Source organism: Crinia signifera, chromosome 1 (assembly GCF_055691185.1).
Source record: "Crinia signifera chromosome 1, ASM5569118v1, whole genome shotgun sequence".
In the NCBI taxonomy this organism is placed as follows: domain Eukaryota; kingdom Metazoa; phylum Chordata; class Amphibia; order Anura; family Myobatrachidae; genus Crinia; species Crinia signifera.
This window is the reverse complement of record NC_139217.1, coordinates 207683380-207701413: the sequence shown is the minus strand read 5'-3', so window position 1 is coordinate 207701413 and position 18034 is coordinate 207683380. Positions and strand designations below refer to the sequence as shown.

Here is an 18034-nt window from a genome sequence, read left to right as displayed (position 1 = left end):
TCTAAGGTAAGCTCTTCCATGCTCCTTGTAGATATGATATCCATTAACAATGTAAGTGTATGAATGTATGCACTATTGCCTCACTGACTACAGATTGTTGGGCCAGCAAAGTGGTGTATTATTATTGCAACATGTCACATGTTCACTATTTCACTCACAGGGCTTAAACCTGTGTGGGTTCATCTATTGCAGGACAACATGTCCCAGCAATAGATGAAATGTGTCATAGTACATGATGTCGGCAAAAAATGCTGACACCTTTATCTGTGTGTTTTGGACGGTGTGTATTGAGTTCATATTATTGTGTCATCATTAGAGAGTCAAATGGATCTGCGGGATTTCATGGGGCGCCCATCTATTGTACGTATTGAAGGCTACAAATCTATTTGTAGTGGGATATGGCCATTATGTGCATAGGTGCATCAGTATTTATGTTCATTTCTTTATAGGTTGCAGAAGCTATTATGCGCTACATGGAGAGGAGGCTAAGGGCACTTGCGGCTCTCCCCACTCGTCGGCCAAGGAGGCCAGGACGTGCTAGAATCTATCGCACACGGGTGACTCTGTTTGCTATGCCCGATGATGAGGTACTTACTAGGTACCGGTTACCGCCACATGTCATTCTGGATCTGCTCACCTTAATTCAGAGCGATCTGGAACCTCTACACGGGATCACGACAGCAATTCCGCCTCACACACAGCTGCTGGCGGTGTTGCATTTCTGCGCCTCAGGATCATTCCAACAAGTAGTGGCAGTACTTGCTGGAATATCTCAGCCGGCCTTCTGCCGAATCCTGAGGCGTGTGACGTCGGCCATGTTCAGGCGCAAGGGGCACTTCATGGCCATGACATTTGCCACCGAGACCCTGCGCAGAAGCCAGCAGGCCTTCCATCAAATTGCTGGCTTCCCTAATGTGATAGGGGCTGTGGATGGCACCCATGTACCATTTGTGCCTCCATCTCGAAGTGAGAAGATATATAGGAACCGCAAATTGTTCCACTCACTGAACGTGATGGTGGTATGTGGCCCATCCATGGAGATTCTCGCCTTCAACTCGAAGTTTCCCGGAAGTGCCCATGACTCTCATGTCATCCGACAAACCGGGATATGGCATAGACTCCAAGAGCTGGAAGGCCGTGATGCGTGGGTTCTGGGTGACTCCGGTTACCCATGTACGCCCTGGCTACTTACGCCGTACAGCTACCCAGCACCGGGCCCACAGGAGGCATTCAATCGGGCGCATGTTGCCACCAGGCAAGTGGTGGAGCGCTCAATTGGCCTTTTAAAAGGTCGATTTAGAGTGCTCCACCGCACTGGTGGTGACTTACAATATGCGCCTGAAATGGTGTCGAGGATCGTGGGCCTGTGTATATTTTTCCACAACATTGCTGTGCGGCGTGAGATACCCTTTGATGAGTGGGAGGTACCATCTGAGCCGCAAGATCCGCCCATGCGCCCATCCCGCGCCCCTGAATGCCGGAGGGGATACCAGCTGCGGGACTCTGTGGCGCAAAGATACTTCAGGTACATGTTATTGAGTTGACAGAACACACCAATTATTGTACAAATCACCCCTTCAAATAAGTACAGTGTGTTAGTTGTCAGTGTTACAACACGAAAATTAGCCAGCCTGCCCTCCTAATGGCAAAGAAATAGGAGATATTTATCATATGTGCTTAGTTTGGGGGGAAGATAAATATTGGTGCTAATTATTATACCTTGTTAAAGGGATCTTATGTGTTTGTTATATCTTCATTATTGTAGTTGATACTATCCCTGATGACTGGTGAGTACATTGATTTATTCTGTAATGTGTTTTGGATTTTTTCATGTGTTGATGTCTGATTTGTTTGCAGATATATATATATATATATATATATATATATATATATATATGATATTAGAATTTATTCACATGTTTCAACATTTCAAGGAGCAGGCAGGCAGGCAGGCAGGCAGGCAGGAAGGCAGGCAGGCAGGGCTGTTGTATAATGCTGGTCTCAGGATACCTGCAAGTGTGTGTATGTGTCTTTTACACATAAATGTACGCATACACATAGATGCATAGAGTAAATAATGCTAAGTACAGCTATGCGTTGCTAAGCTATAGCACGCGTTGCTTGGCGGAGCGAGGCGTCATTGGATTTGCTAAGTGCATACACACTGTGTTTTATATATATCAGATTTGTTCATTGCCATACATCAACACTACTGTTTTGAAGGCAAGCGAATTTTTCACCATTTGTGTTGGCGCAGAGACGCTGTTCATGTAAAGATGAACAATAAAGTTATTAACACAAATAACTGTGATCAACCAATGCCACCAGCTGATTGGTTGATAGATGCCATTGTCAACATGGCGGAGACACGAAGGGCAGAACCCTTCACACATGCGGAGCTGAGGGTTCTTGTCTCCGTCATGGAGACAAGGCTGGGCCGTGCAGGGCCCTTCATAACCAACAGGCATAAGCGGAGGGCCTATGCAGCGGCAGGGCGCCGAATTTACGCCCGCACTCGGGTGCGGAGGTCCCTCGGGCAGCTGGAGAGGCGGTGGTCGGACCTCCGCAGGCGCCAGCCCCAGCTGCTTGAGCAACTCAGGGGCGAAATTGCTGAATGTGAGTATTTTAGCTATGAAATTTCGCACTTACAACATAGCATATATAAACAATAAAATGTGTCTCATGATAAGTGGGTGTCCATGGGTTTAAAAGTCCATAGACTGTTATGTGTGCTTCTTCCTGGTTAACATGCAGTCATGTGGCTTTTATATGTAATGCCATAGCATTGAGGATTATGATGCATACAATGTGCCAGATCTAATATGTGTTACACATTGCTAAATGCCTGGGTTGTAATGTGTGAACAAATTACTACCAATCACATACTACTTTAAATGTCACAATTTTGAATCCATTAACAGTAAGGAGCTACTTTCCAGCATCGTTTGCCATCATTATCACCCTTCCATGTATGTCTTGTTATGGATTAATACATGTGCCCCAATGACCCCACATTGACCATGATGTTTTTTTCTAACACACAGCACGAGCCCAAGCACAACAGGCCCGTGAAGAGGCGGAGGCTGCCCTGGCACAGGAGGAGGCCCAAGACACGGAGGAGGAGGTGGCGGCAATGGTGGAGGAGGAGGAAGTGGAGGAGGAGGAGATGGTGGTGGAGGAGGAGGAGGTGGTGGAGGAGGATGTGGAAGCGGAGTTGGTTGCGGAGGAGGAGGTGTTGGTGGCGGAGGAGGAGGTGGAGGAGGAGGTGGTGGTGGAGGAGGAGGAGGAGGAGGAGGAGGAGGAGGAGGAGGAGGAGGTGTTGGAGGAGGAGGAGGTGTTGGAGGAGGAGGAGGTGTTGGAGGAGGAGGAGGTGTTGGAGGAGGAGGTTGTTGGTGCAGAGGAGCTGGCGGAGGAGGGTTCGGAGGAGGCCACGGTTGCCCCGGAGGACTCGGATGATGAAGGGGAGGAGGCGTGCCAGGCCCCGGAAGATCAGCAGATCGGTATGTTAACATAATGCATCATTCATGAAGTAGTTGTACTGGTATTTTTTATGTAGCACTGGTGATAAAAAAAATTTTTCCCATACTATTCATATAGACCCCAAAGTGGGTAGCTACAGATACAGGTACGGGTTAGATGGGGTGTCCAAGGCATCCCTTTCATCCAGGACACCTCTGAATTACACCGGTTTGTGGGATGGCGTGGAGCTCCATTTTGACTGCCACATAACCGTTGTAGTTAAACAGGATCCTGGCGTAAAGGGATGAGTGGATCATTTGTGGATTAAATTCACCTGCTGCAAGCGTTGATTATGACCCATCAAATAGTGGAATCTATATTGTTGGTGAATGTTATTTATAAACTCTAGGATGTATGCTATAAATGGAGTATGTCCCGGCCTACCTTGGAATGGAGTCAGAAGTTGCCAGTGTCCCAGGAGCCTCCTCTACCTAAACACCCCCTGTAGTTCTGATTTTTATTTTTCCCTCACAGAATTGTAGGTTGCTTTAGACAGAATTATGATTTTGAGGATGTGTACTGTGCATTCCTGACATTTGCATTACTCCCATGCCACGAACCATCACTGAACTTAGACTGAGCAGATTGTGACAAGTTCTTATTGACGGAGGCCATGACCTGCTTGTCATTGGTTAGTCATGGGTGGGTTGTGACTGAGAAGAAACAATATGACTGTTATGTCTTCTGCAGAGTAAAGGGTATAGGCCGAAAAAGACAGTATGTAGTAAATAAGTTAGCATGTATGTATATATGTATGTGTCATATCTATTTATCTATGTGTGTCTCTATCTCTCTACATCATGGGTCCTCAAACTGCGGCCCTCCAGATGTTGTGAAACTACAAATCCCGGCATGCCTTGCCACAGTTTTAACACTTCCTTATAGCAAAACTGTGGCAAGGCATGCTGTGATTTGTAGTTTCACAACATCTGGAGGGCCGCAGTTTGAGGACCCATGCTCTACATAGATATATATATATATATACACACATGTCACCAAGCATTTGTGCAATTTATGTCGCAGTATGTGAAATGTATGCAAGAATAACATGACTAATTGTTGCCCCTTTGACATGCCCACAGATGACACCACACCGGCAGATGAGGGGGTGCGTGGGGCCCTCCTGCGACTGGAGCACCATCTGTGGCTGGCTCAAGCAGACCTGCAGGACCTGAAAGATCAGCTTCTTTAAATTATAATTTTCTATTTTTTTTTAGTTATGTTAATTGTGTGGTTTAATAAATTCTTTATGCAAGTTCACAGTTGTTGGTTTTATTTGCACTTTAAATAGTATATGTGTAGATTGTTTATAATCTTTTACACAGGGTGTAATACAAACCATTGCACTTCAATTGCTGTAAGGGTTAATGTGTGCAATGCATGTGTTAGGCATGCTTGTAAGGATATATTGGAATCTAATTGATTCCAATTCCAAATAAGCAGTTTTTTATGAGGATAGGTAATTGAATAAGTGGGTCATGTGATGTATAGCAGAAGATACTTCATAGTGGGTTGTTTGGCGTAAATACTCCGCTTACGTGCGGTAGCACCGCTTGGCTCCCGTTCGGATGCGGTATTCCCGAGCATACTCTGTAATACTCTGTAATACCGTGCCGAATCGGAGTGTTTCTCCCGCACACGCATGGTTTGTATGTCGTCCGTAAACACGCCCTGTTCTTAAAGAGTGAGTCCGTCCGAATGCGGAGGACACGTGGGCGTTTCTACGGACGATGGCCGCACGCGGCAAAACACCGTGGCGTGCGGACCGCACCGTAAGAATGCGGGAATATCCGCACCGATCAGAATAAGGGCCTAAGTTCTGTACATCGTTAAAGAAATATTTTTATGAAATAAAAAATCTTTCAAAATTCTTCAAAACAAAGTGGGTTATTCAGACCTTAACTCACAGCTACGAATTTGCAGGACAAGTGATAATCGAATGACTGCACATGCTTACGCTTACGCATGTGCAAGGCAATCCTGCAATAAAATTCAGCATCTTATGTAAATGCTGGCCGGACGCAAGTTGATTGACAGGAAAATGGTGTTGGTGAGTGTCACCCAGACATATTCAGGGAGTGCCAGGGATAACAGAGGTGTGCCCAGGTGTTTAAAGTGAAGTCGTGTGACATCAGATCCGGCCCCAAACTGCCTGTTTCTTTCATAGCCACCAAGTCATGGGCTACACACAGACTGCACACAGTGGTAAAGTAATTTGGTGGTGAGAGTCTTGTATATGGATTTGCTGCGATCACCGATCAACGTAATATTTACAAGCTGTGCATATCGATTTACAGGCTTTGCACAGGTTGGGATTTCACTCTGGCTGGGCGGCAATTACCTGATTGCAGGTCACTACAAATTAGTAGAGAACCAATGAGGAATGATTCTGTGTACAGGTGGTAAATTGTAAGATTCACTGGGGCAGGGAAATATGTGATTTGCCAAACTTGGAAGCTTTGTTAAACGGGCAATCCTTTACAAAGCAAATGAGCTGTAGTGGGAGTACAGGGATTACAAAGAAGGAAAACCGATGGATCTTTCAGGAGTAACCATATTATTGAAAGCTTTGTTTCCTGTGTATGAATAGTACTAAGGTAGGCATCTGCCAAGCAAGGAGGTTCAACAAGTTTATAAATACACTGTGAAATAAGGTTCCCTGTGTACAATATATGGACTAATCCCCTCCAATAAATTAAAGATAAGAAATATTGATGACCATATAAAGATTAATATTCCAGATGTATATGTGGATTGCAATTTCCTGTACTCCTTAAACATTTTACTGTTTATCACTTTGTTGTTATTCCTGTAGTATAAGAGATATAAATCATAATCAAATATGGGTACTTGTTTCCTAGAACGGCGCCCAGATTTCCTACGTACGGCACCGTAGGGAAATCGCATTGCATCGCATCACATGGGCCAATATAGCGGCATGCGATGTGATGCGATTTTATAGGGTGTGCAATGCCATGACATTAGGTATGCAATAATATTATTGTACGTCCAAAAAATAGATTTAACGCAAAACCCCCCCCCCCACTATCCACGCCAAGCCGAAGTGTGGCGCGCGAAGTGAGCCACGCGAGGGGCGGTGGAACGCGTCCTCCGACTTTTTCATTACCCCACTATCCACGTCGGCGTGGACTTGATTTTATATAGTGTAGCAAGCGCAGCGAGCCACAGAGCCCGAAGCGTGGCGAGCGCAGCGAGCCCCATGAGGGGACGCGGATTACTTTACATGTATTCCGCGTCCGCTCGCCACACTTCGGGCTCGGTGGCTCGCTGTGCTCGCCACACTATATAAAATCAACTCCACGCCGACGTGGATAGTGGGGTAGTGAAAAAGTCGGAGGATGAGTTCCGCCACCCTTTGGGGTGGCGTGAATAGTGGGGGGTGCGTTAAACCTGTTTTTAGGACATACAATCATAATATTGTATACCTAGTGTCATGGCATCGCACACCCTATAAAATCGCATGCGATTAAAAATCGCATTCGATCGCATGCGAATTTTTGCGGCCGATGCGATGGCCCGGGGCTAAGAGAGCAGTGAATAAATTGCATAGGAAAATCGCATCGCACATCGCATGGCCCTAAAATGGCCCATACGATGCGATGCTATTTCCCTACGCAGAATAGCCCACTAAGCAAATTGCTTAGTGGGCGCTGTTCTAGGAAACAAGTACCCAAATATGATACTGATATGTTTGTGGTAGAATATATAATTAAAAAAGGGCCATAATGATCAAAAACAAAGGCTGAACTACTACCCTGCATACTTTACCCTATGTGTTCTTTCTGCAATTCAAGTAGTGACTACAAAATAAATGGATACACCCATATATGGATCATGTAACTGTTATACTTGAGTATATCCAAATGAAGCTTTTATTTTTGTCACATGAATAAACACTACTATTTGCATGCTAAACTTGATGGGCTTTGATCTTTTTTCAACCTTGCTAATTTCGTAAGTATCACAGGCATGGATTGTATCAACCAGGTTCCACCTTTTGTCTTTGTTTATTGCTTTTTGAATAAGACAAAGATTCACAGCAAGCCGATTCACAGCAAGCTGTCCCCTTACAGATTAACATAAATCTAAAGCAGCAATTTGGTCAGTTTCCAGACAAACAAACCGAAGTGTTGGATCAGTTGTATTTATGCCCAATTTTACAGCACACACAATAATTTAAGGGAAGTTAAATTATAGATTAATTGCACCAGAATGCTTGAGACTTTCGAGGAAATATGTTTATTGGGTACTTATTTATTTATTGCACCAGAATGCTTGAGAAACATATTTCCTTGAAAGTCTCAAGCATTCGGGTGCAATAAATCTATAAATCTATGCTTGAGAAACATATTTCCTTGAAAGTCTCAAGCATTCTGGTGCAATAAATCTATAATTTAACTTCCCGTAAATTAGTTGGGCGCCCACTATAGTAAGTACGCTCATACCCCCACTAACCATGTCGGCATGGAGTTGATTTTATATAGTTTGGCGTGCGCAGTGAGCCACCGAGCCCGAATCGTGGCGAGTGTAGCGTGCCCCACAAGGGGACGTGCAAAACTAAGCAAATAGCTTAGTGGGTGTTCAACTTACATATAAGTACCGGTTTTTGTTTTGTTTGAAAATGCTATTTATTTAGGGCCAGACTGTTCATCAAAAATCTAATTTCTCCCAATATTAATACAACCTACTATTTGTATACCTGATTTAAGTGTTTGTTGTGGTTTTAACAAGCAGTGTAGCTTGACAGTCAAAATGTAGTTTAGGTCCCCATACACTAGCCGATTTTGGTCAGATTTCAGCCGGATCAGTCGGATCTGGCCGAAATCGGACCAAAATCGGCTAGTTTTGATGTCCCCTCAGATCCGATGCGTGGTCCCGTGCGCATCGGATCTGCGTCGGGTGGTCGGACCTGCTGCACGTCCGACCACCCGACTTGGGACCTAGTGGGGTGGCGCGGCGGTGGAGGGAGCAGGGGGGGCTGGGGACGCTGCGGGGGACACAGGCGGCATAGAGCCGGGCAGGGGGAGTCGGGAGCTGTCAGTACTGAATAAAAAAAAAAAAGCCCATACAATAAATGGGCGGCCTGTGATTGGCTGAGCGCTCTCTCAGCCAGTCAGCAATTGGCTTAGAGAGCGCTCAGCCAATCACAGGCTGCCCATTCATTGTATAGGCTTTTTTTTCTAGCACTGACAGCTCCCGGCTCCCTCTGCCCGGCTCTATGCCGCCTGTGTCCCCCGCAGCGTCCCCAGCCCCCCCTGCTCCCACCAGCAGCCCTGCTCTGTAGCCCCCCCCCCCCTGCTCCCCGGGTTTTTTACATGTGATAAATCAAGACGATTTATCACATGTAAAAAATGGCACATCAAGTGCCAATCTAATCAAGCTCCCCCGGGGAGCAGCCGGGGAAGCTCAGGGGGAAGTCGGGGGCGACTTGTCCTAAGGACAAGTCGCCCTAGTGTATGGGGGCCTTTTGTGAGCAAATTTTTGATTGTTCATTTTCCCCCATACATTTCTAGATTTTTATTCCCACCAGATAGATTGGACAGATAAATCTGTATGTGTGTACCCAGCTTTAGATGCAAAAAACAATACAAGGAGCAAATCTGCATTAGGGACCTTATTCTGGTTGACTTGCACGGCTGTGAATTTCTCACATTTTTATTTTTGACAAAACATAAAATTGCAACTTTCACTCATGTAGTAACTTTAAATATGCTTCTTTCTGAGAAACAATACCATAAAGTCTAAGATAAGTCTAAAGGTGCCTACATATGGGGATATTTGCTGAGCGTTCTGAGCGATGCTAAATCACTCAGAATGCTCAGAACACTGGCAATCTGACTAGATTTATACTGCATGCAGTTTAAATCTAGAAGGACGATAGCGGTGCGCTGGGCCATGCATCGCTATTGCTATGACCCCTACATACGGAGCAATTTTGGGTCATTTTCTAAGTGATCTAGTCAAATGTAGTCCAACCGCTTAAAAAATGACCCAAAATCGCTCCGTGTGTGGCCCCATCAGATGAACATTGTTCCAATGCTTATTTACAATCACCAAAAATTGGATTTAAAAATAATTGGCACAATGTCTTGCAATTTCAGATAGCTCAGAAAATGGAATGCCATAACAGTTGATAAAATCTCTTCTACCTTTGTCTGAGATTTTACAGGGCCGATGTACTAAGCCTTGGAGTGAGCTAAAGCAAAAGCCAACCAGCTACTAACTGCCATGTTACAGGCTGAGCTTGAAAAAGGAGTGACTTGAACTGGTCAGAGACACAGAGTGTGTGTGTGTGTGTGGGGGGGGGGGGGCATGAGAGATGGGGAGAGAGCAAGTAGAGTGGAGACAGAGTAAGTAAATAAAAGTCAGGCAACGCTGGGCATCACAGCTAGTTTGAAATAATCTTTATTTACAATTTTGAAATCATATTTAGCATGTACAATAAATACTAAAATTCATACTAATTACATGCGTAAAAATATTCCTACACATAGGATATTTCCAGGTTATAAACCATTACAAAAATAAAACATTTTTTAGACAATTGAAAAATGTTCTCTAAGAGCAAGTACATTTACAGAATGAAATCCTTATGCCAAAGCTAGGTGTTTATTTGTAAATGAAATACATTGTTAGATGGTGTGTAAAATAAAATATAAAATGTTGAAATGCAAATAGTGTTGTTATTATTAGGTTTATTGTTATACTCCTTATCAGTATTTCTATTTTCGTGTTTTAGCTGAATCCTAGTTGACTCGGTAAGCTGCAAAGGTCGCAGCTTACCGAGTCCTTGTGATGCCGCCCTCACGAATGCCTGCTACACCACCACCATGTGAGGGGATGTGTCACATGTGACATATCCCCTCGCATGTGCCCGCAGCAGGAGAAATCATCTGATGGTAAGTGACCATCGAATGATTTCTCCTGCCTTCGCAAATGTCAGTGGAGACTGACTTATATTTGTGGGCAGCAGGATGAAGACAGGGCGGGCAGCTGACGTCATGTGACATCAGCCGCCCACCCCTGGCACACCTAGTCCCGCCCACAAACCCATGGGAACACCCAGCACTTTCACAGGGACGCCCATGAAATGCTGGGCGTTCCCATGGACGCTACCGGAGTTCGCTGCCCCACACCCCAGGTCCGCATCACTCTGTGCGAACAGCGCAGTGACTATGCCAAAAAACACTACACATGCGCATAAACCATTATGCGCGTGTGCACTAGAAAAACATTGGTCCTCCGTGCGAACGTGCAGGGGACCGAAGCAATTAGAATAACCTCCATAGTATATAGAAGGTATTTTGCATTAAACAGAATAAAAACTTAGGGTCCTGCTTCACACATAAAAACAAATATATAGTAAACATGTGTATAGTACATTCCCATGTTAGGAATGAAGATAGTGGAACACTGCGCTAATTGATATATGTAAAGTAGCTCAAATGATAAATACAGTAAAAAAATGAAAGAATGAGCGCTAGATTTTATAAGAATGTTATTAAAGTGGCACTGTGATAATGAATAGTGGGTAAAGGAAAAGTTGATAGTAAAGAATAAAAGAGTACAAAGCACCTGAAAAGAATAATGGTTAAAATAAGGTTTACACTCTTAATAGAGTGAGTGGTTGTCCTGTGAATCACTGCGCTGTCCCTACCTCTGATGGTAAATTCCAGGGTTAAGCGGGAGATGTTCTACGGCTGTATTGTGGATAAGCCGCTAATTGACGCTTCCGACCCCCTGGCGTCTTCTTTGATGTTGCGCCGCTTACCAGACATTGCACCGCTTACCAGACGTGTGTAGCAGAATCCTCACAGCGGACAGGAGTAAACAATGTGTTTCATGCATTGAGCACTTTTTCAACTTGAAAAAGTGCTCAATGCACAAAACGCATTGTTTACTCCTGTCCGCTGTGAGGATTCTGCTACACTGACACCCTGACCATCTCCCGTTCTTCAAGCCGCTGCACACGTCTGGCAAGCGGCACAACGTCAAAGAAGACGCCGGTGGGTCGGAAGCGCCAATTAGCGGCTTGTCCACACTACAGCCGCAGAACATCTCCCGCTTGACCCCGGTATTTACCATCAGAGGTAGGGACAGCGCAGTGACTCACAGGACAACCACTCACTCTATAAACATTATTTTAACCATTTTTCTTTTCAGGTGCTTTGTACTCTTTTATTCTTTACTATCAACTTTTCCTTTGCCCACTCTTCATTATCACAGTGCCACTTTAATAACATTCTTATAAAATCTAGCGTTCATTCTTTCATTTTTTTATTCCCATGTTAGTTTTTATGCACATTTGTCTGGGTAATGTAATGTAAACCATTGTTTGTTTTTGTTAGACCTGTACTATAAGTGGAATTTGGCATTCACCACTGTACATTAAAAATAATACAAATATTAGCTAGAAATATTATCATCAGACAGTTCATACACATTTCTAAAACACAGATTTACTTAATTCATATGTCTCATGTACATGTGAAGGTTGCAGTCCTTTAAGCTAAATGAATTGCACATTCCTATTACATTTCAATTTAAACAACATCTAAAAGGGTCAGTTTTCACTTTAAAAGAATAAAAGAAATGTAGACAATGTCAACAATCACATGCTGGCCACACATCAGACAAACTTTCCTCCAACATCCAACTATTTGGTTGGATAGAATAAAAACCTGGTACTGGATAGGATCAAATGTAATTTGTAATTAAGTCATTTGTTTCCCAAATCGGGAAAATGGACAACAACTGTCACTCAATGTAATGTAGTTGGACCTATTTGATTTAAACAATTTCGCTGAATGTTTTTGTCCATTCTCCTGAGTTTGTGAGCTTATTGGCATTTGCCCCCATACAGTACCAGATTTTCAGTCTAACCAACCAACTGGCCAGCATTAGATAAGGTACCATCAAACATAAATTCCTAAGAATAAAAAGGAAGTACATAGATGGTAAAGTCAATCTAGTATTACTTGCAAAAGTTGACAATGTAAAATCTTTCAAATAAAGATCTTATACAATATGGTATAATCATTTCTACTTATTATTTTAAAAAAAATATTTCAAGCTAGTGCCAGATACTGAAGCTTTCAATTCTCTATATGCACATATGTAAAGTGCCTGAGACTCTACTGCTCCAGGTATCTAAGACCGATGAGGACAGTGCTATATTAAGTGCTATATTAAGTTTCAATTGTAGTGCCAGGGCTTCAGTTTTAAACTCATAGCAGCAATGGAATCATAACAGTGTTTTAGTTTTAATTTTGTTGATGATGAGACCAATATTGAAAGTTGTAACTGTTTAGTGAGCCCCAAGTATATACCATCTACATATACACAATTTGGTGTACTTAAATTGTAAGTACATAAAAAAAAGCCCAAGAAAATGTTTTACCCCTGGCATTTGCAGGTCTTAATTGCTAAAACAGAGCGTATGTGCCCATTTCTGCTTCTGAAAGAGTGTGTATCATATTCCTGGGGAACACATCCCTTGCCTAGTCCTTCAGCCCATACCAAGCAGTGATCCCTGTTACGAGAGTCCCTGAAAGAGATAAAAAATATTAAACATGGTATTAGATTTGCAGCATAGGATCCCCTTTCTTTCCCACACCCCATGTGCTGACAAATGTTAAAAGCCTTACAGTAATTTTTACTATAATACAAATGTTGCTTAATAAAGAAACAGCCCAGAATAAAAAGGAACTTTTTAAAGAAAAGGTTGCATAAAATAAAGCAGGTCCAAAATTCGGTAAAATCTAATTTTATACTATGATTGTGCCAAGATCTAGAAAAATGAATATATAAGATGGGAAGAAAAAAAACCACTGTGATTTCATAAAACTATTATAAATCTATACTATATTTATTATATTAATATATGTTGTGTACTGCTATAAGGAATGTTTTTTTTTTTTTATTTATGTTGATTGATTAAGGTATCAGGAAAAAGGAATCAGGAACTAGGAGGTGGGAGAGTCTAGACAGCTGTGCTTACCTGAGCAGGCAATGATTTCCTGACGAGCAGCCTCCTAAACACCGCCCCACATCAATTTCCTGCAAGATTTGCAAAACAAAGACATTTAAATCACATCCCATGCCTACTGATGCAGCACAAAAGCCAATTCTTTAAGCAACACTAGTTTGCATATCAAAAACTGTACACACACAATGTAAATTCTTCACACACACACACACACACAGCTGGCATGATCAAAAAGAGCAGGGGCATTTTTAGACAATAACAAAAGACTGTTACAAACCCTTGCAGACTAAAAAGCATATACACTATATATTTGTATTATAAAATATCTTAAATGACCATAGTGTGTAATGAGATACCAGTAGTGTCAGCAAGGTCATTTGATATATTTATCAATCACAGATTAATAAAATAATGTAGGTTCTAGTTAAAAAAATATTCCCATTGTTATGTTTTACTATATGGATGTCAGTACTATGATTAAGCTGGTTTGTGTTACATCTGTAAGAGACATTTCTTGCCTCTCCAACTACAATTTCTCTATTCTGCTAGCGCCATGGTTCCGAAACTTTTTGGTATCACGGCACCCTAGAGTATCAGATTTTTTAAGGCTCTTCTAGGCCAGAAGTTTGGGAAATTTAGAAAAAATATTAAATTAAGTAAATTAAGTTGATCCTTAGGATCAGTTATGTGCTCTGGATGGAATAGGATTCACTTTTGTTTGTCCAGATATTTTACAAATGGGAGCCACAAGCACTGGTTTTGCCTATTACATTGACCATATGTTTTTTGAATTAGTCCTGGACCACTCACCCACGGCACCCCCCTAAGTGTCACGAGGCACCCCAGTATGCCTAGGCACAGTTTGGGAACCAGGCTGCTTTCATATTCCACTAGGTGGATTTAGTAGAGCTGACAAGTCTTACCTTAAGTCTCTCCTCTTTGACTCCCTTGCTGTTATATATAACTTCATAGTAATACTCCAGATAGGTGACCCTATAACATTTTTCTTTCATTTCACACGTTTCCACAGTCTGCACAACTTCTGCTCCATTTGGACTTTCAACGATCACGGTGTCAAATTTTGTTGGAGCACACTGAAGATCTGTAAAGTAGCAGATAATGAAACATTCATTGAATGTCTTTTTATCAGTTTAGGACATCAGTGTGAGCTACAGACCTAAAGCTTACAAATTCAGTAAACTCAATTCATTATAGTGGTGTGTGTGTGTGATACATGCTTCTCTAAGAGCCCAGAAGAGGAAAACAAATATATTACAAGCAAAGTGCTACTGATGTATCATCATTTAAAAAAAAAATTGTGGTCGTTATATTTTACTTTGTATTTCTTGCTACTATATTTTTCTCATTCTTACAAGAGTTTAATGTACATTAAATGTCATAATAGTTTTGAGGGAAGTGTAGTTTTAGTGGTTACAATACCTGTGCTAGCTTCAGGACTTGAACATTTCCCAACATCTACTGTTGACTCAAAGGGTGTATCTGGAAAGTAGGTTTTCAGGAATGGCATTCGGATGCACTCCTGTGGGATGGGATTGCACTGACAGTCCTCGATCACTTCTACTTCTTGAATTCCCTGGATTAGCAGCACTCTCTCTATCGCAACTTTTGTGGGTTGACAGCTGGACTCATGCGGACATGAAGGCTCCGTGTTAGATGGAAGAGGTGTATCTGGCACTCTCTCTCGTAACTATAAAAACAATATAACAGCATTACTGTCAATGAATAAATGAATGAAGCCAGCCACAACTGACTAAACACCAGAGGTACAACTAGACATCCTTAGGCCCCATAGAAAAGCATTGTAAGGGCGCCCTATTTAGCAACTGATGGTAATAAGTGTATATAGCACAAATATATTAGACTGTAAAGATGGGCCCACTTCAGCTCTGGGCCCCATAGCAGCTGCACCCCTTGCACCTTTGATAGTTACGCTCTTGCTAAACATTCTTATGTAGCAATCATGTATGAGTAATATATCCAATGGAATAACATTAAAAAAAAATTGCAAATCAAGATACTAACTTTTTTATTTTTCAAGAATTCCAGCATGGTTGAGTGCTTTGGAAGTCCAGGGAAGCCAGGATTGTAGTTTATTCTTTGGGGTCCCCCACAGTGAGCTCTGCATATGCCAACATCAACACTGACAGGACTGCTTGATATATCTATAGAGAAACACAGGCATCGTTGTGACTTTTTTCAGAAATAACTGTTGCTAAAACGGACACCCAAAAGCCATTTATGCCAAAATATACATATAGATTTGCAAGCATCAAAAAGAGACCCTACCTTGTCCAACATATACAAAATTGCTTTGTCTTTTACAACATCCTCGATCTGCAAATAAATTCCTCCTGTCATTTGGCCTGTTAATTACACCCTCATCTGCAATAGAGTAGGTTACATGAGATCACATTAAACAAAAAGCACAGGCGCCTATTTGACACATTACAGCATTATGGTACAAACATAATTGGACAAAAACAATGCTAAAATGAATACTTACAAGCTGTGCAGAGGAAACAGAAGAAACCACAGAGGTATAGGATGATCAGCAATGAATGCTCCATGTCTGATGACCACTCCTGTCTTCAAGATACTGGATGGGTTTGAAAACTTCTGACCCAGACTTTTATATCCTTAGGGAGACAGATCTAACATGTATATTGGTGCCAAAGCTACAAGAGGTTGCGCAGATTGTAATCTTAATTCAACACAAAAGTGGTGTCAAAAACCCTTAAACTAATTGAATTTCCCCACTTAAATGTCTCAGAGACAGTGGTTACAGTCTACTTCAAAGAGTTGCTTCACATACTAAATTACCCCCTAAGCTTGGGTCATCTTTTGGTTTTATTAACTAGCTCAGCTTGAGGTGTTATCTTAAACTACTTGCACTATCCAAATTAAGCCCTAAGTAGCTTGAATCTCCTCCCTTTGAAAGGGAAGAAAAGCACTTAAAAGCTATTCATATGTTTCAGTTGTCTTTTATCTGTAGGTTAAAAAGCCTTTATGACACTCAACTGTTTAAATTCAGAGGGTTTTTTTTATAAACTTAATCTGCAGGGCATGTAAAAATTTGCCATTTGTAGCAAGTTTGTAGAAGTGCAAACTGAGACATGCCTGCAATACAACATACGTACAAAAAATGATTTTGGAAGCGCATCTAACAGTGGATTTTATATATATATATATATATATATATATATATATATATATATATATATATATATATATATATATATATATATATATATATCATGCTGTATTGTGATTTGGTCCCATTATCAGATGCTGACAAGCTGTTTTTATAAATCCTTAATGTGTGTGATCTTTTATTATCAGTAAAATACTTGTGTATATTTGGCTCATCATTGTGCGCTTTCTGTCTATTTTTCTAATATACTTTATATATAAGCACCTTGTACATTTATTAAAATGGATGCTCTTATTATGCAAACAATAGGAAACAAATCTAAACGAGAAGAAAATACTAATAGCATTATTAAACAAATGTTGCACTGGTCAACGTTGGTTTGTGTCAATATAATTATATTTCTGAAAACAACAAACTTGTAACAACAATGCAAATTTTTGATGCAAAGCTTTCCAAATTTTCATTGTGTTTGCTGAAGGCAATCTTATTAAAAAAATATATATAATGACAATAATTTTATTATGCAGTGCTGTAATGTAATTATCATCAGGTATGGATCATTGGGTAGACAGCATCGCTTCTCGGCCTTTTGGCTAAGATCAAGTGTAGTATCTGTTCTTATCAGTTGGTATGGACTGGCCTCTGGCAGAGAATAGAGAAAGGCTGAACTGAGTAGCTGCTCTGATGGGCGGAGGGTGTGGGACCCCTCTTTTTTGCCTGGGAGTGGTGAAAAGTTTGGCTGAGTACCTTCACCTCTGCCTTTGGTAGGAGGTGTTGTTTCCGTAAATCCACTGGTAAGAGGGGGGGAGAAACACTGGGCCTAGTAGTTTGACTCTCCTGACGGGGTTCGTAGCCCCCGAAGGATGAGCAGCGAAAGGCTCAGTCTAGTGTCCATTCCCAGGGAGCGGAGAAAAGCTGAGACCGAGTAGATTGGTCCAGGTTGGGGCAGGCCCCCACCCTGGGCACAGCGAAAAGCTCAGTATCTTAACCCTGGGAGCGGAGAAACACTGGGACTGAGTAGATTGCTCTTCCGAGGGGGGTGCAGCCCCTAAGGGAGTCTTTCGAAAAGCCCAGTGGAGTACCCATTCCCATGCCAGGGGCTGGAAAATGCCTGCTGGTGAGACGGAGAAAAACTTGGTCGGACGCTGATTGGTCGGCTGCCTGGAGCCCGAGGCTGCACTGTGCCCCCGGGGTAACTCGGGGGTGCCTGATTTGCACTGGTGATGTCCAGCACCATGCACTGAATGGCACTTGCACCGCGCACTTCCCTCTAGGTTAGGCTACACGTCCTTACCTCGTCCTTTTGGATGGGGTAGGACAATTTTTTTACACCC

At 42.2% G+C, this 18034-nt stretch overlaps 1 protein-coding gene and 1 pseudogene across 1 annotated transcript; one reads left to right on the top strand and one right to left on the bottom strand.

Annotated features, from left to right (window-relative positions):
- Nucleotides 1–12601: 12601 nt before the first annotated feature.
- LOC146027137 (uncharacterized) lies at nucleotides 12602–16552 on the bottom strand. The gene is made up of 7 exons (XM_083158102.1): nucleotides 16053–16552; nucleotides 15836–15931; nucleotides 15572–15711; nucleotides 14969–15236; nucleotides 14452–14630; nucleotides 13541–13599; nucleotides 12602–13087 (listed from the first exon to the last, which is right to left on the bottom strand). Exons 1-7 carry the CDS (start codon nucleotides 16114–16116, stop codon nucleotides 12937–12939), a joined length of 957 nt encoding a protein of 318 aa, XP_083014228.1. The 5' UTR covers nucleotides 16117–16552; the 3' UTR covers nucleotides 12602–12936.
- A 721-nt stretch (nucleotides 16553–17273) lies between these two features.
- On the top strand, nucleotides 17274–17409 carry LOC146045064 (U2 spliceosomal RNA; annotated as a pseudogene).
- Nucleotides 17410–18034: the final 625 nt, after the last annotated feature.

Coding starts and splice junctions, on each gene's coding strand:
- LOC146027137 (XM_083158102.1), bottom strand. CDS start 16,116: ATGGAGCATTCATTGCTGATCATCCTATACCTCTGTGGTTTCTTCTGT. Junction 15,932..16,052: donor CTGTTTCCTCTGCACAGCTT/GTAAGTATTCAT, acceptor ACTCTATTGCAG/ATGAGGGTGTAATTAACAGG. Junction 13,600..14,451: donor TCAAAGAGGAGAGACTTAAG/GTAAGACTTGTC, acceptor CAAATCTTGCAG/GAAATTGATGTGGGGCGGTG.